At 51.8% G+C, this 24,890-nt stretch overlaps 1 protein-coding gene across 1 annotated transcript; it reads right to left on the bottom strand.

Moving 5' to 3' along the window:
• Nucleotides 1–5,365: 5,365 nt before the first annotated feature.
• ALOX15B (arachidonate 15-lipoxygenase type B) lies at nt 5,366–13,961 on the bottom strand. The gene is made up of 14 exons (XM_032321245.1): nt 13,815–13,961; nt 13,513–13,735; nt 13,253–13,334; nt 11,186–11,308; nt 10,815–10,918; nt 9,747–9,919; nt 9,376–9,522; nt 9,070–9,273; nt 8,024–8,110; nt 7,736–7,905; nt 7,459–7,580; nt 7,257–7,357; nt 7,007–7,177; nt 5,366–6,556 (listed from the first exon to the last, which is right to left on the bottom strand). Exons 1-14 carry the CDS (start codon nt 13,959–13,961, stop codon nt 6,377–6,379), a joined length of 2,034 nt encoding a protein of 677 aa, XP_032177136.1. The 3' UTR covers nt 5,366–6,376.
• Nucleotides 13,962–24,890: the final 10,929 nt, after the last annotated feature.

Genomic DNA, 24,890 nt, shown 5'->3' with positions numbered 1-24,890 from the left:
CTCTGTCAAATAAATAAATAAAAAATCTGAAAAAAAAAAAAGAATTACGAAGACGATTCATAACTTTAGAATGAGCACAAATCAAAGATTAAAATCAGCCGGGAAGCGTGGTAATGGCGGTTCCAAGATTGGTTTGTGCATCACACGGTTAGAGCTAGTCACAGGCAAGCCTCGTTTACTTGAGTTTCAGTTTACTGTGCTTTGCAGATATTGGTTGGTTTTTGTTTTTTGTTTTGTTTTTTTTAACAAATTCAAGGTTTGTGATGACTCATGGAGCAAGCCCATGGGGGTCATTTGCTCACTCCCCATCTCTGTGTCACTTTGGTAATTCTGGCAATATATCAAACTTTCTCATTCGCTGTCTCTGTCACGGTGCTCTGTGGTCGGTATATAATATACTGTCTCCGACAGTATTATTGGGATCGGTTTGGGGTGCGATGAGCTGTGCCCATAGGAGACAGTGTTGGTGTTCTGAGTATCCAACCCACGTGCCATTCCCCAGTGTGTGTGTCTCCTTCTCTCTCCTCTGACCTCCTTGTTCCCTGAGATGCAGCAAAATTGAAATGAGGCTAATTAATAATGACCCCAGAGGGGCTTCTAAGTGTTTAAGGGAAAGGAAGAGTCATGTGTCTCTCACTTGAAATCACAACCTGGAAATTGTTATGCTTAGTGAGGAAAGCGTGTTGAGAGCCGAGATCGGCCGAAAGCTTGGCCTCTTGTGCCAAAGCGAGCCAAGTCATGAAGTTGTGAACGCAGAGGAAAGTTCTTGAAGGAAAGTACACTGCTACTCCGGTGAACACATGAATGGCAAGAAGAGGATCAGCCTTCTTCAGCGTGGAAAGTCTCTGTGGTCTGGACAGAAGGTCAAAGCAGCCCCAGCGTTCCCTTAAGCCAGAAGCCTAACCCAGAGGAACGCCCTAATGCTCTTCAATTCCGTGAAGGCCGAGAGAGATGAGGAAGCCACAGAAGGAAATTCTGAAGCGAGCAGGGGTTGGTGCAGGAGGTCTAAGGAAAGAAGCCGTCTTCCTGACGTGAAAGGGCAAGGTCAAGTAGCAAGCCCTGCAGCAGGTTCTCCAGAAGACGGAGCTGAGCTAACAATGAAGGTGGCTACACTCGGCCACAGATCTTCAGTGTGGCTGAAACTGCCCTCTGGTGGAAGAAGACGCCACGTAGAGCGTTCATAGCTGGAGAGGAGAAGTCAATGCCTGGTTTCAAAGCTTCAGAGGACAGACAACTGACTCTCTGGCGAGGAGCTCATGCAGCTGGTGACTTTAAGTTGCAGCCAATGCTCCTTTACATTCCGAGAATCCCAAAGCTCTTCAGAATGATGCTAGATCTGCTCTGCCTGTGCTCTACCCATGCACAAACAAAGCCTGCACGACAGCACATCTGTTTATGACCTAGTTTCCTGAATATTTTAAGCCACTGTGGAGACCCACTGTTCAGAAAAAAGGATTCTTTTCAAAATATGGCTGCTCATTGACCATGCACTCAGTCTCCCCAGAGCTCTGATGGAGATGGGCAGTGAGATCTGTGTCATTTGCATTCCTGCCTACATGACAGTCATTGGCACCCCATAGGTCAAGGAGTCATTTTGACCTTCAAACTTCATTACTTAAGAAATTTATTTTGTAAGTCTCTAGCTGCCATAAACAAAATTCCTCTGATAGATATGGGCAAGGTACATGGAAAACCTTCTGGAAAGGATTCTCCCTTCTACGTGCCATTAAGAACATTCATGATGCACGAGAAGAGGTCACAATATCGACACGGACAGGAGTTTGGAGGAAGTCGATTCCAGCGCTCAAGGATGACTCTGGGGGGTTCAAGTCTGGAATGGAGGCGGTCACTGCAGATTTGGTAGAAATAGCAGGAGACCTAGAATCAGAAGTAGAGCCAGGAGATGGGATTGAATGACTTCAATCTTCTAACAGAGGAGGAATTGCTTTCTTTCCCTTTAAAATTTTTTTAAATTTAAATTCCAGTTTAACATATAGTGTACTATTAGTTTCATTTGTACTTCCAAACATCACCCAGCACTCATCGTGAGGAAGGCACGCCTTCCTCCCATCTCTGATTTCCCATGTCCCCACCCCCATCACTCTGGGGACCATCCATTTGTTCTTGAGAGTTAAGGGTGTTTTTTGGTTTGTCTCTCTTTCTCTTTTCCCCCTTTTGCTTGGTTGAGTGAAATCATATGGTGTTTGTCTTCCTCCGACTCGTTTTGCTTAGTGTAATACTCTGTGGATCCATCCATGTTGTGGCAGATGGGGATATTTCCTTCTTCTTTATGGCTGAGCCACATTCCATTGTATATCTATGCCACATCCTCTTCATCTATTCATCTGCCTGTGGACCCTCGGGCTGGTTCCCACAGCTTGGCTCTTGTGGATCATGCTGCTGTAAACATCAGGGGGCACGTATCCCTTTGAATTAGTATTTTTGTATTGCCGGGGTGAATACCTAGCAGCGTCATCATAGAGTAGCTCTTTTTTTTAGCTTTTGGCGGACCCTCCATACTGTTTCCCACAGTGGCTGCCCTAGTTTAGAGGAGCTGCTTTTTATGGATAAAGAAAGAAAGTAGCTTCTTTTTTTTTTTTTTTAAGATTTTATTTATTTGTTTATTTGACAGAAAGAGAGACACACAGTGAGAGAGGGAACACGGCAGGGAGAGTGGGGGAGGGAGAAGCAGGTTCCTCGCTGAGCAGGGAGCCTGGTGCGGGGCTCCATCCCAGGACCCTGGGATCATGACCTGAGCCAAAGGCAGACACTTAATGACTGAGCCACCCAGACGCCCCGAAAAGGTGGTTTCTTGAGATGGAATCTATTCCTGGTGAAGATGCTGTGAAGACTGTTGAAGCAACAACAAAGGGCGGAGAATATTCCATGAACTGACTTGATAAAGCAGCCAGGGTTTGAGAGGATGGACTCCGATTCTGAAAGAGGGTCTCCTGTGGGTCAGGTGCTATCAAACAGCATCGTCTGCTAGAGAGAAATCACCTGTGAAAAGAAGAGTCACTCAATGCAGCCAATTTCACAGTTGTCTTATTTTAGGAAATTCCCACAGTCATCCCAGCCTTCAGCACCCAGCACCCTGAGTGGTCGGCAGCCGTCAATGCTGAGGCAAGACCCTCAGCAGCAAAAAGAGGAGGAATCCCTGAAAACTCAGATGAGAGTTAGCCTTTTTTAACAATAAAGTATTTTTTTTAATATAAAGTATGTACACTTTTTTTTAAAGATTTTATTTATTTGACAGAGAGAGAGAGAGGCAGGCAGAGGGAGGGGGAGAAGCAGACTCCCTGCTGAGCAGGGATTCCGCATGTGGGACTCGATCTCAGGACCCTGAGATCATGACCTGAGCTGAAGGCAGACGCTTAACCGACTGAGCCACCCAGGCAGCCCAAGATTTAGTATCTTCACGCAGGTTCATTAGACATTGAGGTTTATTTTATGGACTGCTTTCTTAAAAAATTTCCTATTGTGTGCCCTCTTTTCTGCTGGGTTATTAAGTGGTACAGTCCCTTCCCGTGTTTTAGATATTTACTACATCTGCACATAGTTACCCCTCTTGTGTCTCTGATTTCATACTCGACAACACCTTGCCTCTCCATTGTCCCATTCACCCGTTCTGCACAAATGTCTTAGAGTTTTGCATCTTTTTTTAAAAAGATTTTTTATTCATTTATTTGACAGACAGAGATCACAAGTAGGCAGAGAGACAGGCAGAAGAGAGGGGGGGGATGCAGGCTCCCTGCTGAGCAGAGAGCCCGATGCAGGGCTCCATCCTAGGACCCTGAGATCATGACCTGAACTAAAGGCAGAGGCATAACCCAGTGAGCCACTCAGGTGCCCCAGAGTTTTGCATCTTTGTTTCTACCCCTTTTGGTTCCCCCTACCCAGAACTTTTCTCCCCTCTTTCGCTGGTGACTCACTCCACCCAGTCCTGGAGAGCAGTGTGCAGAGAGTGGCAGGGATAAGTGGCGCTTCTGCCCCATGTCTAGGACCCTGTGCCCTATACTCCCTTAGTCCCTAACTGAAAAGCTAGAGTGAGGATGGTTAAGAGGGAGCCACCCCTCCCCCTCTGGCCAGCAAGCCCAGCAAGGGCGGGGCTCTCCACAGGATGACTCTGGGGTCTGGATGCCCAATGCCTTATTGTCCATGAGAAAGTCCCCACCCTAGGCCAAGTGGACCACCACACTGAATTAGATCTCCCCTAGAGGTGAACATTACCTGTAACAACCTTCTCTCTTACGGCTCATCAACCGAGAGTCCAAGGACTGGGGTGTGTGTGAGAGAGACAGACAGAGAGAAAGTGAGAAAGAGAGTCAGAGGGGTCACAAGCCTGGGCAGTGGAGGTGGTGGTGGCTTCTCCAAGGAGGACTGGAGACTGACTTCTTGGATTTTCCTTGCTGAACTGCCTTGGTTTCTCCATTTTCTCCAGATGATAATTGTTCCCAAAAGACATACATTGAAGCAAATACTGGTTTATTGACCAGAGCACGATTACCTTCCAACTCAGTAGTTCATCCATTCATTTGTCCATCTTTCTGTCCAACTGTCTATCTGTCCATCTATCCACCCATCCACCCGTCCATCCAACCATCCATCTATCCATCCATCCTTATGTCCATTCAATCATTCTCCCTTTAATCCATAATCAGACAAACATTTGTTAGTTCTCTCTCTTCTTGTCAGCACAGTGCTGGGCACCAGGAATATAAGTGAGACCCAGTTCCTGCCTTCAAAAAACTCGTGGTCTGGTTGGAGAAACACACAGGTAACTGCAAAGAGGGACAGAAGCATTTGAGGAATCATTTGGGTATGACGTCCTCCGCTCAACCCCTACTTACTGAGCCCCTGCTGTGCGCCAGGCGCTGTGGTGGGCAGTTAGGGAGTCTGTCCTCGTGAACTTGCAGTCTAGCGATCAGGGAGAGGAGGGGGCTCATGTCTTCTTGAACATGCCTCCAAGGTAGCCTCAAGGGTGAGGGAAGGATGAGGGAGGCAGGTCAGCTTCTAACTGCCTCATTGTGGAAACGACATACTTTGCTTCTTCCTCGAGCCATTGGCTACCATTGGTCATCTGGGCCCAGCTGGAACTATTTAGCAAGCACAAGCTCTCTGCCCCAGCAACTAATACTTTTTGTCACCCCAAGCCAAGTCAGATGGACAATTCCTCATGGAATTTGCCTCTTGAGACAAAGAATTCAAAGACAAAAAATGGTAGGAGCTTGGTCATTCCGACAGTGATGCCTAAGGAGGCTGTGCATTGGGTCCTGTGACCAGAGCCTCCTTGGGTCCTTCCCAAGGACCCTGTTTAATGCTTTTTAAAAAAAAATCCCTCAAGATACTCAGTTTATTTCCCATTTTTATTGCTTTTATGACTGAAATTATCAGGAATTATCTTGTGTTGCTTGGAGTCCGAGAGTTTAAGAGTTCCGTGTCTCTGACTCATTTGTGGCCCCAAATCTCAGCCGAGAACAGGCATTTGGGGAGCTACCCACCAGCAACACTCTCCCCATGCATCGCTCTCTCAGGGGTCATGTTTGTGCAGTGATCCAAATACATTTTGTGTCCACAGTTTTATAAAACTTAGCGAGCCACAAACACCAAAGCAGTGACATACAATCTGAGCCAGAGATGGTAACCGATAGGTGAATTCCAAGGGAGCCATTTTTGTCTTAATGGATGGTTCTTGATTTGGGACAAGAAAAAAGAAGGACAGGAGGGAAGACTGTGTATGCAGTGTTGGAGTCCCATCACTGAGGACTGAATCCGGAAGGGGACCTATGATTATTACAGCTCTGCTGTTTTCTAATTCTCTGGAAATGGAGACTGCTTTATAATATGCAACTTTTTGTCCAACTTCGGAGCAAATTTTTAGGAAAGTGTACCTGGGCACTGCCCAGACAGCTGCCCCCTTCCTTCTGCCCTGCTTCTGGTAGCCCCTTCTTAGCAGGCTGTTCATTGTATAGCTGGGACCATGGGTCACTACCAACCTCTTGGGCAATTTTTCGGCCGGTCAGGAGGGCTGCCCTGCGTCAGGTGACCATTAAGCCCGCACAGCTGTGGTTAGCAGGATCAGTGGGACCAGGGGATACCCCCTCCCCCATCATAACGTAATACAAACACACAAGGCAACACAAAGTCATAAAACCCTTTAAGGGAGCTGTGGGCGATCAAGCACTTTGAAACTTGGAGTCTTCAAAAGGCACATGGCTGCTGTTCTCTGGGGTCTTTGGTTTCTCTGTTTTGTTTCTGCTGTTTTGTGGTGTGTAGGGGCAATTCCATGTGGCTTGGTTGTCCCAGGAGAGGCATACGGGGGCTGGGTTTTATGGGGTCCAAGGTATGCCTCAGAGCACACCGTTCTCCGGGGGATTTAGATGGACACGCTGTTCTCGATGAGGGGAGGGTCCAGGTAAGTGTAGGGCAGCTCCAGCCCCTGGTTCCGCTCCCGGATCTCCCGCGAGATCTGGGCCAGGCGGTTCTGGAAGGCGGCGATGCTCCGCCGAGGGGCCTCCTCCGTGAAGTGCTCATCCGGGTAGGTGCCCAGGGGCTGCTGGGAACCAATTACAAGGTCGAGTGTAGGGGCCGCTCAGCAGCTGGGACCTGCCCTTGCCGCCCACCCCAGGGACTTGGCTGGAAGTCCCCAAGTCCAAGTCCAGCCTCCCTCCAAGCCTCATCCCTGCCCCTGCCCCCGCTCTAGACACTGAGGTTCACTGCAGGCAGCTCTCAGGGACCAAAAGCTCAAGTCAGAGTATTCAAGGGGGCATTCCCCACCCCCCGCATGATCACCTTGCAGCCAGGGGGACTTGATATCAAGTCATTTGATCACCTGACCATTCTTGTGAGAGGGTCAGCGTTCATGTGTCCCCTCAAGGAGGGTCAGTGGCGTGAAGGGACCCAATGCCTCGAAGGCAGTGCAGGGTATCTGGGCCAGAGAGGGGAAAAGACACCCCCTCACAAACCCCAGAGCTGGCCTGGCCTGGCCCCCCAGTCCCACACTCACCCGGTCTCCAGGCTCCTGGCTCAGCAGCCAGAGGGCAATGATGATGTCACACGTGGCATTGACCGGAGGGAGGGTAGCTAGAAACCCCTCTGGCCTTGTCTGGCCTTTGGAGGTGGGGGGTGGCAGCTGCATGGTGGGTGGCAGGTTGGGCATCCAGATACAGGAGTCAAACTGGAGTGGAGAAGGCAACCATGAGTCCCAGGAGCCTGGCCCCGCTCTGTCCCGCTGGCCGGGCCTGGACCCTCCTCACCTGCCCGGCACTGACGGCGTAGTGCTTGGCCGAGCTGTTGAAGATCACCATGGTGACATACTGGACCAGGGCTTCCCGGGTCTCCAGCGCGGAGGGCACACCTGCGGGAGGGTGGGGTGGGACTGGGCGTGCGGCTGCCAGGGTCCTTGGGACCCCGCTGCAGGGGACTGAGGGTGGGGCCCTGGGGCCGAGGTCCCCGTACCTGAGCTCTCCCTGCCCAGGAAGCCCTCTGAGAAGATCTCCCGCACCCAGGCCTGGAGTTCAGGGTCATCTTGCACGGCTGTGTCACTCGGGTAGTAGATGTGGATTATTTCGGAGACAAAGCTGCAAGTGCGCTGGGGTCAGTCCCGACTTTCGCCCTAACCCTCTCCGGGGAGCAAGGCAGCTCGGCTTGGTGTCATTCACGTCCAGCCCTCCTCCTTGTCGCAGGCCTCCTTGGGCCCTCCCCACCCCCAGCTCGCTGAGGATGGCCCCTTCACCTCTCCACTGCCCCCCAGATCTTCAACCCGTCATCGCGGTAGTAGTAATTGGGGATGTCTTCGACGCCTCGGGCCCGGATGTCCTCGGGCAGACACAGGACAGAATAGCTCAGCTGTTGCATGTTCCTCTGTATCAGCTCTGAGAAGCCCCTGACACCAATGCCTGTGGACTGGGAGACAGAGCTCCTGGGTGCCGGAGCGCTGGCCCTGGAAGTGTGAGGCAGTACTGGTGGGACCCCCCCTAAATCCCCTGCCTCCCACCGCCAGCCTCCCTGGGGCAGAGCATACCCGGTCCACCACCTGCCCCGGGGCGATGAGCAGCTCGCGGGCAAGGGTGTTGATATGCAAGGTATACCGAGTATGTGGGATCAGCAGCTGTAAGGGTCAAAGAAGACCAAGGTGGGTGAGGGCCTGGGTCCCTCCAGCCCCAGACCTCCCTGCCTCGAGGCACCAAGTCTTATAAATCATCCATGGAAAGAGATGACAGTGACAAGAGGGCCAGCCCGGGACTGGGATCAGGGCTCCAGACCTCATGCCCGGAGCTGGGCTTCAACCAGCATCCTGTTCTATAAACTGGGCCTGGTACCTTCCTCTCTCTGGGCAGATGAGGGGGCTGACTTGGGGGAGCACTACGAGCCCCCCAGCTCTGGCATTTTGCGGTTTACTGACCCCCGCGCAGGCCACGCACCGTGAAAAGCAGGGCCCGTGGAGAAAATGGAACCGCCCCCCAGAGTACCAGGCCCTGGGAGCTGCTGATGGTCAGAAAAAAAGCAGCCTGGACTGGAGAGGAGAGAAAAGAACCCAGGAGAATGGCTCAGGCAGGATCAGAGAATCCAAAGACCCGTGGATCCTGCAGGGGAGAATTCCTGCCCTCAGAGAAGAGATGCCCCAGGTCCCTGGGGGAAAGCAATCTGGGCCCTCTGAAGGCTTAGCGGAGCCCCCATTAGAGAGGTGGATCTCCCTCCTCGGGCTCCCTCACCCCTGCTGCGCTCTGCAAGAGCCCTACTGCTCCGTCAAAGTCAAGTGCACATTCTGACATCTGCCTTAGATCTCTCCAAAGAACAGGGCTTCTGGATGGCGGCTGACAGCTCTCCCCTAAGAAGTCCCATCCAGTCCCATGCTGTCCCCTCCCTCACCCCAGCCCCCATGCTCCTCGCCCAGGCTCAGAGCCTGGGGGAAAGCAGGCTGCCAGGGGAGTCGTGCAGGGAGAGGCAGCTGCAGCAGGATGGGGGGCTCTGCACCCCCACCTGGAAGGATAGGGCTACATGGGGACAGGCTGAGGAGCACCTCGAGGTACAGGGACCCAGTTTGGGCCCTGCTGCCGAGCCGCTGACCTTGAAGAGTGGGTGGCATTGGGGCAGCTGGCGGAGCGTGGCCATGGTGAAAACCTCAGGCAGCAGGTGTGCGTGTAGCAGGTGCGTGACCGCCTCGTGCACGGAGAACTCGGCGTTCCGCACCCACGTCTTGGCCAGCAGCCAGTCCCACTTGTTGTCGCTGGGCAGGAAGATGGGGCTGTCGGGTCCCGGGCTCCGGCTGAGCTGTAGGAGGAGCCGGTGCAGGGAGAGGTGGGCGTGGGGTGCCTGCCGACCCCTCTGTCAAACCCCTCCCTCCCCCTGCATCGCCCCCTCCCAGACGCTGACCTGGATGGCAAGGGGCAGCAGTGGCCCTCCCCCGGGACGCTGGTACAACAGGGTCATCGGGGCCGCAGAGAACTGAGGCTTCCCATTCACGACGTTGGTGTGGACGCTGGAGAGGATGCCATGATCCACCAGGAACAGGGAGCCCCTCTGCAGGAGAGAAAAGGGGAGCAGGGGCTGCTCCTAAAGGATGCAGGGCTGGGGTGGGGAGAGGACTCAGGGCAGGGAAAGGAGTGTGCCAGGGAGATGGTGCTGTTGGGGCATATACACAGGCAGGTCCCTAGGAACTCTGCACACACACGGCCCTCTACACCAGGGGAAGCCCCAAGGCACTGGGATGGCAGTGGGCCAAGCCCGGACCCCGAGTCCCTCACCTCCAGCTCAGCCTGCAGACTGGTCCCAGGGCCCAGCATGGGGGCCACCATGTCATCTGTGACGGGGAAGTTCTCTGGGAGGTGGCGACAGCGGCGGATCAGAACAGGGTTGAGGCCGTTCAGGAACTGGGAGGCGAAGAAGGCATCCTCTTGCCAGTGCTTGACCACGTACTCTGGGGGGGCAGGCAGCAGGGGGTGAAGGGGGGCCGGGCCATCTCAGCATGGAAGCCCCCTCCCCCGAGCTTCATGGTGGAGTTGCTGTTCCCGGGTCCATCCTGGGCTCCCTTTGCTTCCCACTCTGTAGCTTTCTCAGCCTGGGCTTCAGCCACTGCGTCTCAGCAAGCAGCAAACCTGAGTCCCCAGCCTGTCTGTCCTGCCATCTACCTGACGCCCCAAGGCCAGGATTCATCAGCCTCAAATGCAGCCCTGAGGGCTGCTGCCCTGGCCCCGCCTCTCCTGTCACCTGGTATCTGGGGACCGGCAGCCCCCTGCAGCTGGTCCCTGGCAGGTCTGGGGACGGCTCACATGGGCTCCCCTCCTGCCCTTCCCAGTGGTCCCCACGGACGCTCCATCCTGAGTAGCTCTGGCCCCACCTGCTTCCAGTCATGCCTGCTAACACGCTGCTGCACCACAGGGTCCCCTCCTGGGAGAGCTTTCTAGGACACCTCCTGTTGCCCAGACGAGAAAGGTCCCACTTTTATGTGCTCTCTCTGGGACCAACAAACAGGTTTCACAAGGGAAACTCAGTGTTTTGATTTTGAGCCTATTGTCCACTCACCTGCTCTACTGTGAGCCCTCTGGGAACAAAGACTGTGTCCACAGCCCTAACCCAGTGTCTGCTGGGTCACCACCCAACAAATGCGTGTTGGATGAAAGGGTCTTGGAAGGTTAGGGACGTGCCCAGTCTCCACCCTTTTTTGGATCTGTGGAGGAAGTAAGGTCTAGCGAGGGACAGAGACCTGCCCGGGGTCACACGGTGAACCTGTGCTTGACTGTCTGAGGCCCCGGATGGCTAGGAGAGCTGAGGTCTCAGGGAAGAAGTCAGGGCCCCCAGCCCGAGTTCCTCACCAGCGGCCGGGGTCATGCGGAAGTTCAACATCGTTCTCATCTCGCTCAGACTTTTCCAGAGCCCTTTGCGGTCCAGCAACCCCTTGAGTTTCAGCTCCGTAAACCTGCCAGAGGATGTCAAGGGTCGGGAGGGGGCATGAGGCCCCCCAGGAGACCCTCCCCTGTCAGCTGGCCTTATCTTTCCTGGGCTCTCGAACTGGCCCCCCGATCCTGAAGTAGCCACTGCCCCTGAGGTCATCACTGTCCTGTGGGAACTGGGGATGGGCAGAGGCTGTGCCTGTGTGACCCACGTCCTTAACAGTGGGGAGGGCAGAAGGCAGGAGTCCCAGCGCAGCTGAGGTCCAGGGTCAGGAGGGAGGGGGCATCCTTACGCGGAGCCGACTTTCAGGTAGAAGCAGGAATTCTTCTTGACCGAGTATTTAATGTTGAGATCCAGATCTTTTACGGATTTCTCATCCAGACAGCGGGGCCAGCCCGGGCTGTAAGTCTTCCAGCTGGAGGGAGGAGCAGGAAGGTGGCCCACGAGGAGGCTCAGGGAACCCACTGACCAGGGCAAAGGGAGAGGTAGGCCCCTGGAGGCTCTCGTCAGAGCCATCCCCTTCTATAAGCAAGGGCATTCCGAGCTCTGTCCCTGCCTTGTTCTCACAATGACACGTCTCCCCTGGTCATGTGACTGGTCCAGGGCTGGGCACCTAGCCAGAGCTAGGCCAGTCAAAGTCCTTTCCGGGAAATCAGAGATGGGGGCTATTCAAAAAGAGACATCGGGTCCAAAATGGAGTCCCTTGTGCTAAGCCCACATCCGCAAACCAAGGCTTCACGCCTGACCTATTGGCAAGGTCAGCCGGTCCCAGGATCGTGACCTTTAACCAGCCAATCTGGAATTCCTGGGTCATCACCAATGAGATATCCTGCCTGATAGATCCCCACCTTTCCCCAGAGGAAGGTGATCATGCCTGAAACCATTGGTTTTTGCTAGAAACTTCCTTTTTCTGCCCCCATGTGCCAAGAAAAGCCTCTCATTTTGTATGGCTCCTAGAGGGGATGTGGCCTGATTTGCATATCATTGAATAAAGCTAACTTGAGCTTCAAATGGGCTTGGTTGAATTTCTTTCTTTCTTTTTTCTTTTCTTTTCTTTTTTTAACAGGGCTGAGCCAGAGAGAAACTCTCTGTCTGGGTATCTGGACTCCCATATGCAAACATACGGACTGTTAGATACTGTAAGGACTGGGACCCAAAGAAAGCTATTCTACCAAGAGAAAGAAATGTGAAACATGAGAGAAGCTTCTAGGCCCCCAGAGACAGGGAGAGAATCCCCCTGGATTCTGGCCTCGGAGATCTGGCGACTCTTCCATATGTCTGTGAGTGTATGTCCTCCTGAGGACAGAGGGGTTTCATGAAGGCTTCCGCAGCCCAGGGCAGTCATCCCACCGGAGGGACTTTGACTTCTCTGCCCAGGTCTAAGGCGTCTTGACCAAGCAAGTACTACAGCCTGCAGACGTTGGTTGAAAGGGTAAAATCGGTCCCTGTGAAGCTGAGCTCACCCCTCACCCAGTCAGTTCTCTTATTCATTTAGTCAGTCACCGCCCTTGGCCTTGAAAGAACAAGTGGCGATTAAAATACTTAAAGTCCGCTGCTCCCAGGTGGTGGCCCGATCCTGCCTCTCACACAGGGAAGGTACAAACATGCATGCAGAGGTCTAGGTCAAATGCAGGTTCTGATTCAGCAGGTCCCGGTGTTCGTGGGCCCCGGAGACTGCGAGCTCCCAGGTGATGCTGACATTGGCAGGCCTAGACAGATGGCACCCCGGTAGCTGGGGGACCTGGAGCAAAACCTGCAGCCCAGGCTTCGGACAGCCGCTGGGTTGGCCGGACCACGACCTTTTGAGAATCTGCACCCGAGCACCCCATGACCCCTGGCTTTGTGCTCCCCTGCAGCCCCCACCCCCCACCAAGGTGGCCTCTAGGACTGGGCTCTCCCAGCTGAGTCTGGGGCGAAAAAGAGCCCTCTTCCCGCCTGCCTTCTGGGATGAGTTTCCTGGGCTCTGGAAGGCAGGGTGGAGATCCGGTTCCGGCCAGATTTCCAGGAGGATGAAACACCTGGAGGGATGTAAAAGCCCCAGGGCAAGCAAGACACCTGCTGGGGGAGGCATTCCCAGCCCAGTTTTCCAGTTTTCCCAGTCTTCCCAGAATGCTTCCCCCAAGGCTGGTTACAGAGGTGTTGCTACCCCTACCCTCCCTATGTGATTCAGTAGGAATGAGGGTGTCAGGAGTTTGCGTTTCTAACACCACCCCCACATGCCGATGTTGTGGTCCAGAGAGGACTGGCAGGGACTCCAGTTAGTGTCCTACCAGTGGAACCCATGCTGCCCCACATCCCTTGTGACCCCGTCCCCCCCGCCCCCCCCCCCCCGAGCTCCCCAGGGCAGCCCGCTCCTCACTGGTAGGAGTCCTGCCTGGCCTGTAGCTCTTCCTGGCGCTGCTGCCGGAGGATGGGGTGGTCGTCCGCCCAGGAGACCTTGGCTGTGAGCGCACAGGAGCGGTGAGGAGAGCAGAGGAACAGCTTCCCCCACCCCTCCTCGTCCCACCTCTGGCCCGAGCTGCTCTGCCCTCCTCCGCGGGTCCCCTGCTCCCACACAGGGCCGCCCCCTCCTCCTCCCTAGGGGCCACACCCGCCGGCCTCTCCGGTCCCCCTGCTCACCGGCCCCCGCGCGCAGCGCCACGCTCTCCGCGCCCTCCAGCCACTGGTAGCAGGGGAAGCGCAGGGGCGCGCCCCGCGGCTGTGAGAGCTGGATCCAGCGGCAGAACCAGGCGTCGCGGGCCACAGCGCCGACCGGGGCGGACAGCAGCAGGGGCGCCTTGTGCACGCGCAGCAGCAGCACGGGACCCACGTCCTGGGGGGACTCCACCTGGAAGTCCTCCACCTGCGGGGGAAAGACAGGATCGGAGGGGACCGTCCCCTGCTCCCTCCTCCGCCCCCAGCTCGCCCCACAGTGCACTCACGGTGCCCGCGCTGAACTCCTTGCCCGGGTGGTCCAGGCGCAGTGGGGGGGTCTCTCCCCGGGTCCCCACGATGCTGACAGCTATTTTGTTCCACGTGCCAGCCCCGATGGCGTCTCCGGTGGACACTCTCACGCTGAACTCGGCCATGGTGCCGGCGCAAGTCTGGTCGTCTGCGGCCGCTGCGGAGACCTTTAAAGCTGGCGACTCCGCTGGGGACACGCCCGGGCCCGCCCTGCCGGGTCCCGGTCCCGCGCAGCGGATTGTCATCTCTCATTCCGAGTATCCCCAGAGCAGACACGCTCACGCGCCGGGCTGGGAGGCTCCGCAGTGCTGGGTGAGCAGGGACTGGGTGTCTGGAGGTTTAGAGACCCGGACCTTTCAGGTATGCAGGGCCAGAGAGTCAGGATGGGGCCGGCGGAGGTGGGGGGGGGGAATACATTTGCGCCCCTCTTTTTTTTTTTCTTTGTCTTCTTAATCTCTGAAAGCCTCTGCAGGCCCACCTCCAGCTTTCTACAGCTTTTCTTGGCCTGCACTCATTATTTTTTTTGCGTCCAATAAATAATTTTGAGAACCAGCCATGTGCCAGGTGAAGCCTGCCCAGGCAAGATCCAGTGTTTGCCCACTTGGAGGTTCACAGTCAAGTGAGAGAGAAAATGAAGACCGGAGAGAGGCAGGGATGCAGTAGAGAGAGGGAGCCATGTGGTGGGGGGTATGGATTTCGGTCTGGGGGAATAACAGGTTGGGGGGTTCTGGTCTGGAAATGCTGTCTGAGCTGCCTCCGTCTAAGAGCGCAGGGCTGGCGTCCCAGCACCTGGGCTTGGGCACACAGGTGTGGCTGATATCACTAGGCAGAGAGTGTAGATAGAGGAGAGGGAACAGGCTGTGCCCCACTGGTTCTTGGCCATCTGGAAGTCATGGAAAGGAGACAGATCCAGGGAGGATCAGTCAGAGGTACAAGGAGGACCCAGAGCGGGTGTTGCATGAAAGCCAAGAGACTGGTCAAATCTGAGAGCTGCGTCAGAGGAAGGCAGAAATGATTACTGGATCTGTCAAAGAGGAAACCTCGTTGGAGTCTGTGCCACAGGCTGCTGAGCGCAAGGAAGGCAACCAGCCCAGCTCTGTGCCACCAAGTGCTGGCGGGCGCAGGACCAAATCCCACGGTAGTGTCTGGGGCCTTGCCCAGAGGCTTGCTGGTGGGGTGGTGGGGCTGGGAGCCAGACGGCGGTGACGTGTGACCGGAAATTGAATTCCAGCCGCACATGCGCACATACATTTACTGCCACCCTCTTGGAATCCCACTAAAATACTAAGTTTAAGGCATAAACCTTCAAGGACGGGAAAACAGGCAGGAGATGGTAGAAGCCCAGGATTCCCATCTCAGAATCCCCCAAGTTCTTATGAATGGAGAGACAGGTGCTCTGAGAGTACTAGTAGGACACCCAGAAAACAGGCTGATGGGACACAAGTTTTTATTTGACGCAGTTAGGAATCCCTCCTACCCCCAGACACCCTCCTATACCTCACCCAGTCAGCAGGAGACCTTCCCCAACCTAACAGATAATGCGAGATTTCTTTTCTGCAGAGATTGAACTAGAGGGGGTCTGGATGTGGGGACCCTAGCTAGAGCTGAGGGAGGGACACAAAATTTAAAATTGGAGGATGGGGTGCTGAGCAGTGGGGGCCCCAGCTCCCTTCCCTGGTGGGGTCCAAGGATGCTAGCAGCCACCATATTGTACCCCCAAACTCCACCTGCCAGTCAAGAAAGGAGGGCTTTTCTCAGAGAAGCTGACAAACTCAAGTGTCATTGGGGTCCCCCAGTGAAATGGCCCCGTTCACACACAGTTTCCAATAGGCTTTTATTGGAACAGGTGGCCAAGGAGCCTCAGGCCCTCCTTGAAGGCTTAGATCTAAGACAAGACTGAAGGAAGAGACAAGGTGGGGAGCAGAAGAGAATTTCGAACCAAAAATCGTTAATTTGTATCCTCAGGGAGAGGGGAGCCTATGGCTATAAGAAATATTGTTTCTGGGCAAAATGTTTGGATTTTATAAAACACCCATTTTTTTTAATTGTAAAATACGTATAACCTAAAGTTTACCATTTTTGACAATTTTTGAGTATGCGATTCAGACAACACATTCACGGTGTTTCGCATTCACATGCACTCACTCTGGTGTGTCCCCCACCATCTGTCTCTAGAATTTTGTCCTCATTCCAAATCCAAACTCTGTATCTATTAAAACACAAAGCAAAACCGTTCCCCCTACCCCCAACCCCTGCTACCCCCTATTCCGCTTTCTGTCTCTGAATTTGATGGCTAGATACCTTATATAGTAGAATCATACAATATTTGTCCTTTTGTGGGCACCTGGGTGGCTCAGTGGGTTAAGCCTCTGCCTTTGGCTCAGGTCATGATCTCAGAGTCCTGGGACTGAGTTCTCTGCCAAGGAGAGAGCCTACTTCCTCCTCTCTCTCTCTCTCTCTGCCTGCCTCTCTGCCTACTTGTGATCTCTGTCAAATAAATAAGTAAAATCTTTAAAAAAAAAATGTCCTTTTGCGTCCTGCTCATTTCATTTGGCATAAAGCTCTCAAGTGAGTGCCACACCCAACATGCAGCTTGAACTCACGACCCCAATATCAAGAGTCACACAATCTTCCAAATGCACCAGCGAGGCGTCCCCATTGTGTATTTCCTCTAGAGCATTGTCTCTTAACGTTCTTTACCCAAACCATCATAATTATATCCGTTGTCAGGTCATGTTTTCCATTTATCCTGTAAAGCACACATAGCACATTTCTAAATATATTCAATATTTTAATATTCGTAGGTCACTCTTGTGGCATAAATCAGTAGTGCCCATATGCATGTGCCAGGCGCAGTGAGGCTAAGAAAAAAATAGCGATGCTTTCCTGTCTTCCCACCCTAAAATGCATCCTTGGGTTCCCTTTCTCTGTGTTTTCTGCTTCCTTTTCCCTTCTATAAATGTCAATGAGCCTATTTTTTTTTAAAGATTTTATTTATTCATTTGACAGACAGAGATCACAAGTAGGCAGAGAGGCAGGCAGAGAGAGGGGGAAGCAGGCTCCCTGCTGAGCAGAGAGCCCAATGCGGGGGCTTGATCCCAGGACTTACGATCATGACCCGAGCCAAAGGCAGACACTTAACCCACTGAGTCACCCAGGCACCCCCAATGAGCCTATTTTATTTTATTTTATTTTATTTTTTTAAAGATTTTATTTATTTGTCAGAGAGAGGGAGAGAGAGCGAGCACAGGCAGACAGAATGGCAGGCAGAGGCAGAGGGAGAAGCAGGCTCCCTGCCGAGCAAGGAGCCCGATGTGGGACTCGATCCCAGGACGCTGGGATCATGACCTGAGCCGAAGGCAGCTGCTTAACCAACTGAGCCACCCAGGCGTCCCCAATGAGCCTATTTTAAAGGAAACTTTGTGTCCCTGCTGTAAATTGAAAATCAGTTTCAGTTCCCGCAAGAGAAGGTCCCAGAAGACATGAGGGCTATGAGAAGGGAGTTGCTAGGTGGATTCTGTCGACCTTGTTTGGGGAGAGAGATCCACAAGGCACTGTGCTGGGAGGATGTTAAAGCGACAGCACCCGAGCTGGCACTCTCTCCCTGATGTCCTGAGAACCGACTTGTGATTCAGTGTGACCCTGCCCCTCCTGGGCTCTGGCCAGGAGCAGGGTTGCTCAAGGCATACCCAGCAGAACACATGTATCATGGTGCCACTTCCCTGGGCCTACCGACCTCACACCCGGAAGGCAGTCTCCGGTGACTGGACTCAGGGAATGTACATTTTCAACAGTCATGCCCGGGGAATCCTCTTCAGAGCTACTTTCCTTGAGCATTTCGATATCTGCCTCTGTTCTGGCCCATAGCCCAGGATGATCTGAGCTGGTGGGGTCTTCTGGGAGCTACCATCTGACCCTTCCAGACACGGAGGAAGAAATCAGAGTCCTGCCGGGGAAGGAACTTACTCGATGTTTAAAAATGTCAATGAGAGGGGCGCCTCATTGGTTAAAGCCTCTGCCTTAGGCTTGGGTCATGGTCTCAGGGTCCTGGGATCGAGCTCTGGAATCGAGCCCTAGGATGGAGCCCCCCATCGGGCTCTCTGCTCAGCGGGGAGCCTGCTTCCTCCTCTCTCTGCCGGCCTCTCTGACTACTTGTGATCTCTGTCTATCAAATAAATAAATAAAATCTTTTTTTTAAAAAGTCAATGAGATCAAATATGCCCCTGCTTTGAATTCCTCAATGCCCTGGCCCTCCCTAACTTCTCTCTCCCTCCCATGTCCCCCTCTTCCTTCCTTCTTTCCCGCCTCCTCTTTTTCCCTCCTTTACATTCTAAAACTTTGATCAAACCTACAGATGCACATGATTGAAAGATTTTTTTTAAAAATTTGTTTATGGGCGCCTGGGTGGCTCAGTGGGTTGGGCTGCTGCCTTCGGCTCAGGTCATGATCTCAGGGTCCTGGGATCGAGTCCCGCATCGGGATCTCTGCTCAGCAGGGAGCCTGCTTCTCTCTCTCTCTCTGCCTGCCTCTCTGTCTACTGTGAACTCTCTCTGTCAAATAAATAAATAAAATCTTTAAAAAAAATTATAAAAAAAATAAATAAAATAAAAAAAATTTGTTTATTAGAGAGCGTTAAGAGAGATCATGAAGGCGGTGGGGGTAGAGGGAGAAGCAGACTCGCTGCCGAGCAGGTAGCCCCGTGAGGGACCCTGGGATCCTGACCTGAGCCCAAGGCAGATGCTTAACCAACTGAGCCATTCGTGTGCCCTAGATGCATGTGATTTAAAGAGACAAAGAGTTCTGGAAGTTTCTCACCAACAACAGCTGTCCCCACCACCAATCCTGCTGTTTTCGCCTCATCAAAGACAATAACTTTTTTCTCTTTTAGTTGATAATCTCAGTATTGATTGCCATATCTCAAACAGCATGCATATATCAATATTTTTTTATCTTTCTACTTTTAGGCAGCAATCGCCTGCTCCCTGCCCCCTGGAAGAGAGGATTGTCTTCTCTTCCCCAGCCTCTCTCTTATGACGCCAGCAAACCTTTCTCATCTAGTACTATTCAAAGGGAAGCTTTAGCATGAGCTGAAGCATTTTATTTTCTTGCCTACAAAACCGTTTGTGGCTTCTCTGGGTAATAATTATCAGTTTGCTATTTGTATAATTTTCTAGATACTTGTATTAACTTCACCACTGGTCTGGATCCCCTTGGCATGTCGGACACATCACATACTCCCAGGCCGTCTCCAGCATGTGATGCACTCCAGACCCCAACTTAGCTGTCATCCGGGGCTCTGTGTCCCCACCACCCCTAGGGATGCCTTCCCCCCTCTGTTGTGTTAGCCCTCCCGGTTCCCATACCTCCCATACCCCGTGTTTTCCTCATTCATTGCTCATTTCATTTCCACGGAGCATACCCTTTACTAGCTAGCTACTTCAGAAAGCGCACAGGGGAGGGATGAGCAGCTTTCAAGACCTCGCAGGTCCGGAAACGCCTACAGTCTATCCGTACATCTGAGTGATAAGTTGGAAGCGATTCTTGTTCAGAATTTGGGGAGCATTGCTTCTCGGGAAGTGTTGATGTAAAGAAGCCTAAAGCCATTTGGATTCCTGGTTCTTTTTGTATGACCTGATGCTCCCTCCAGAAGCTTTTAGGATCTTTCCTTTGCAAACCAGCTCCCCCTCCTCCCGCTGCCACCCCGGGCTCTGTACCTTCACAGACATGCACTGCCATCATTCTCTCATCATTCAGCCTTCTTAGGAGGACCGCCCAATTTTGAAACTTGTGTCCTTCCGTGTGGAATTATTTCCTAAATACTCTTTTCTCTTCATTGCATCTACTGTTTCGTTTTTGAACTCCACTGATTTAGATGCGTGGTCTCCTGGACTGGTTCCCCAATTTCTTTTATTTTCTTCTCTCTTTTCCATTATGTTGCCCTTGGTCAATTTCCTCAACTTTCTCTTCTAATCTACTGAGGGTTTTTTTTTTAATTTCTCCTATCATATTTTTCTCTCCTATCATATTTTTCTCCTATCATATTTTTAATTGCAAGAGCTGCTTTTTTGTTCCACGTGTATGTTTCTTAATAGTGCCCTGTTCATGCTCCCTGGTTGCGATGTTTCATTTCCCTGAGGTTATTAATGGCAAATTTTCTTCCTGCTTTTTGGGGATAGGCTTTAATCTATCTAGGTTATCTCTTGCACAACAAACTGCCCTGACTCAGTTTAAAATATGAACATTTTTTATTTTCTTAAAGGATATTTTAAAAAGATTTTATTTATTTATTTGACAGAGAGACACAGCATGAGAGAGAACACGAGCAGGGGGAATGGGAGAGGGAGAAGCAGGCTTCCCGCCGAGCAAGGAGCCTGACTCAATAATTTCTGATGACGTTACAATTCCGGCAAAGCTGAATGTAGCACCAGCTGGACCAGAGCGCCTGGACCCCGACAAGCCCAGAGTTTCAGTTCCCCGGCGTCTGAAGACTTGGGGCAGACGCTGGCACATGTCAATGTTGACACATTCCACTGACCGGCTTGGCGTTAATTTGGGAGGGGAAATGGACTTCCGACGGAAGATGAAAGAATCTTTGAACACGTTTCATCAACCACAACAAACAACAAATCCCTCTCCTGCCATTTTCATGGCCCTTGGGAAGGTAGGCTGAAGTCAGTGTTTGTGTCGCAGCTGGTTTTATGCAGAATAACTTAGAAGATCAACTTGTTGCATTTCAGTGTCTCTAATTCCCCCACCAGTTCCATTCCTCAAATCCCTTCTATGACCTTGTGCTCTTTTCTGTGTGCTTCTGCCCAAGCAAGGTGTACCTTGAAAGAGGCAATGGTTGCGTTCTCTGGGCTGTGGGGACTTTTGTGGGGGTAAAGCCATAACAAAAAGAGGTGGGCCCTTGTAAAATGTCTGCATTCGTCTTTATTTCACTTTTTTGCACTTCTCTTACTTGTTTCTGGCAAACTTGTAAAATTATAAAAAGAGGTCAACTGAAGAGGCACCTGGGTGGTTCAGTTGTTAAGTGCCTGCCTTTGGCTCAGGTCATGATCATTGGGTCCTGGGATCATGATCTGGGGGTCCTGGGATTGAGCCCCGTATCGGGCTCCCTGCTCGGCAGGAAGCCTGCTTCTCCCTCTCCCATTCCCCCTGCTTGTGTTCCCTCTCTTGCTGTGTCTCTCTGTCAAATAAATATATAAAATCTTTAAGAAAAAAAAAAAGAAGCCAACCAAATGTAGGCAATTAGAAACAGTGAGGGTAGAATATTTTTTAAGAAGTTTTGCGGCAAAGAGCCATGGGTGAATAGAAGGGCATCTGAGACCGAAGGACAGCTTCTTGCAACATGAACAATCTTTTTTAAAGATTTTAAAATTTATTTGACAGAGAGAGATCACAAGTAGGCAGAGAGGCAGGCAGGGGGGTGGGGGAGTAGGCTCCTGCCTGAGCAGAGAGCCCGATGCGGGGCTCGATCCTAGGACCCTGGGACCATGACCTGAGCCAAAGGCAGAGGCTTAAGCCACTGAGCCACCCAGGAACTCACAACATGAATAATTCTTTGGACAGTGATTCTCAATCTGGCTTTACCTTACAGCTACCAGGGGTGCTTGAAAAACCAATGTTCAGGTCTCTCTCTGGGATCTGGGTGTTAGACCCAACTATTAGCATTTTTTTTTTTTTATAGCTTCCCAGGTGATTCTAATGAGCAGGTGCAGCTGAGATCCCACAGCCCCTAAAGCGGGTGTAAGTTGTTGAGAATGAGGAGGGAAGCCGATGAAAGGAGGATGCTAGTCTCAGAAGTAAAATCCTAAAAAAGCAAAAGGGTAGAGCCCAGAGCCCAGGTGGGGACACTGGCATCTAATGGGCGCAACAAGCAGGACCATTACAAGATCGAGCAGTAGACAGTTCCAACTCAGATCGACTTTAGCAATACAGGTGACTGTCGTAACCAGAGTATCCAGAGGCACGGCGTGTAACAGACACCGTGAATGACCCGTCTACTCTGCCTTCTGCCTTCCTCCTAGAACTCAAGTTTGGCTCAAGGTTGGAAGGTGGCCAGCTCGAGTGCTGAACTGTGTCGCCCCAAGTCTGACAATTTGATGCCTCCTCCACCTTGGGGTTGTAATACAGCTGCTCTAGATGTGACTAAGACCTCATGCCTTTGCATCTCTTCCCTCTGCCCTCCGCAGCATCGACTCCATGTAGGGAGATCGTGACGGGGACAGTTCCAGATTTTGCGTCTTCACGCCAACCAGGAAAACAGAGGGAGTTTCTTCAGGGCAGCCCCTGCGAAAGAGGGCTGACCTTTCTCTTTTCCAAAACTCTGTCGAATATCTTCTCACCTCTTCCTTTCTCATCGCTCTACGTGACTTGCTTTAGGATCCTTGAACCACCCACCAACGCATCCAAGAGGACGGAACCCACAAGTCAACCAAAGGTGTGTCCCCAGATGAGTTCCACTCAACTATATTCAGCTATATGCAAAACCACATGGCAGAACAAGAGAATGGGTGGCTTCATAAGGCAAACACGAAGGGCTGGTACGAGGAGGAAGAGAAGCAAAGATTAGGCAACCAAGCAGACTCACAGCAGAGCAGACACACCTTCGATTGTGGCAGATAGGGGGTTGGTTGGGAGCAGGTGCATAAGGGTCTCTTGTCTGAGGAGAGAATGATGTGGGAGCTCCTTCCTGGTTATCTGACTTCGTCACTGAGACATGGGCCAAGTCTGAAGTTGGGAGGGGTCTGGGAACTTCTGTGTTTTGGGTCCTGGGCTGGGGCTAGGAGTGAAGGATAAGCAGGATGAGTCCTTGTTCTCCAGGAGCTCCTGATTTGGTGGGAAATCTGCAGTGTCCAAGGGAGGATAAGGGACGGTGCGTGGATGGCAGCTTCCATACCACCTTTTCTGGTAACAAGCCCCTTGCTTTCCTGTAGAGAATGACCCCTTTCCATTCTCAGTCCAAAAGGATACAGGGGAGCTGACTTCACCTCTGGCTCCAGGGCCAGGCACATGATCCTGTTCACCCCAGAGAGATTTGGGCAGAGTTTGGGAATCGACTCAGGACTAAATAGGTGGCTTTCTCCAGGCCAATAAGGATCAGTGCTGGGGGGGCACCTGGGTGGCTCAGTTGTTAAGCAGCTGCCTTTGCCTCAGGTCATGATCCCAGGGTCCTGGGATTGAGCCCCGCATCAGGCTCCCTGCTTGGCAGGAAGCCTGCTTCCCCCTCCCCCTCTCCCCCTGCTTGTGTCCTGCTCTCACTGTGTCTCTCTTTCTGTCAAATAAATAAGTAAAATCTTTAAAAATAAATAAATAAAAATAATTTAAAAAAAAAGAAAAAGAATCAGCCCTAGGATTTTCTGTTGTTGAAATTTGTTTGTTGTTTGGGTTTTTTTTTTTTTTGAAAGATTTAAAAAATTTATTTTAGAGAGAGAGTGAAAGAGAGGTGGGGGGGGGGAGAAGCAGAGGGAAAGGGAGAGCATCTCAAGCAGACCCCGCACTGAGCGAAGAGCCCAGTGTGGGGCTTGATCCCAGGACCCTGAGATCATGACCTGAGTTGACGGCAGATGCGTAACCTACTGAACCACCCAAGTGCCCATTTTTTTAAAAAAAAAAAGTACTTTCATTTCCTAGAGTTGTGAAGTTGATAGGATATAAGTAAGTCTTGAAGCTGCTGCTGACCACTCCTGTAGCCATTTTGGGAGGACCCACGTGAGAATGAAAACAACAAAGAAAATAACACCCAAGGATTATAAGAAGACCCTTCATGGGAGCATCTGGATACAGCCACACCTGCAGTGAGATATAATACTCATGGACTCCTGAACTCTTTCAATCAGGAGAATCCTCATTAAAGCAGAGGTCCATCTCAGGCATGAGAGTGGGGCATATCCGAGAAAGCTTCCTTCAGGTAAGAAGGCTCACATTGCAATTTGTAGGATGAGCAAGACTTAGATGGAGGTGAGAAGAGTGTTCTAGCCCACCTGCCACCACACCTGTGTATTTGATTCCTAAACTGAGAGCACCAGATGCCTCTGTCTCTTCTGGCCCATTCATCCTCACATCATCCACTTCCTGTCACTCATCCCCCTGAATGGTGTCTCTTCAACAGTCATGCTTGTCATGTATCTATTCAACAAATACATATGAGTCTAGACCAGGTGAGTCACTCAGTTGGATGTTGTATGGAAGGGGAAGGACATGTGACAAGGTTAGAGAACAGACATGGTGGACACTCAGCCTCTTCCCATTTCATGCCCTTGGCGGACTTGCCAATCAATATGTGTATTTTTCATTTTGAGTCCAGAAGTAGCCGGAGAATCTTTGTCACTGCAGCACTCAAGACAGGCACAACCAACTGACTGGAGCTGGCATTTATGATGAAACCTATTGTCATCCTCAAGTTAGGGTGTGGTCCAGGACAACATGGATCCAGAAGAGAAGGGAGATGGGCCTGAACCACTCTAGAGACCAGGGATATTGTAAGGAACAGACACCTATGGGAGAGAACTTGAGTAAAAAGGAGAACTTATTATAAGGACACAAGGCTGGAAAAACAGCTGAGCCTCAGGGACAACCTAGAGGCAGAGACAAGAGCATTGCAGGAACTCAGGGAATTCTCTGTCTTTAACTCTCTTTTCCCTTGACCTGTTCTTTCTCTTTCCCTGTCCACCTGGCAGAGGCAGCTGCCACACCATTCACGTTCACATATTCTCAGTCTAAGATAGTGAGTAGGTTCAGATGTGCAAACTTCAAGTTACCCAGCAAAGGCTTCTCATTTATCCAGTTGGGGACAAGGATCCACCCTTGGCCCAATTTCCTCTGTCCAGGAAGATGGGGTCAGACAAGATGCCAGGCTGGCTGTGTGTCCAGCCATGTTGGTGGTGATAATGAGCCATGGGGGTAGTGCAGATTTTTTTCTTAAGTATGTGAGGAAATCTTCTCTGGGCAATAGAAAACCCCAAACAACAGATATCCCCTATAGAATTCAAGAAGATCTTCTTGTAGGGGGTACATTCTAAACTAGTCATGAAAAATTAGTACAGTTTTAATTA

Source organism: Mustela erminea, chromosome 18, assembly GCF_009829155.1.
Source record: "Mustela erminea isolate mMusErm1 chromosome 18, mMusErm1.Pri, whole genome shotgun sequence".
In the NCBI taxonomy this organism is placed as follows: domain Eukaryota; kingdom Metazoa; phylum Chordata; class Mammalia; order Carnivora; family Mustelidae; genus Mustela; species Mustela erminea.
Note: the sequence above shows the minus strand (reverse complement) of the source record. Positions and strands in the feature narration are given on the sequence as shown.

Coding starts and splice junctions, on each gene's coding strand:
- ALOX15B (XM_032321245.1), bottom strand. CDS start 13,961: ATGGCCGAGTTCAGCGTGAGAGTGTCCACCGGAGACGCCATCGGGGCT. Junction 9,523..9,746: donor GTCTGCAGGCTGAGCTGGAG/GTGAGGGACTCG, acceptor TCTCTCCTGCAG/AGGGGCTCCCTGTTCCTGGT. Junction 7,178..7,256: donor ACGCCGTCAGTGCCGGGCAG/GTGAGGAGGGTC, acceptor TCTCCACTCCAG/TTTGACTCCTGTATCTGGAT.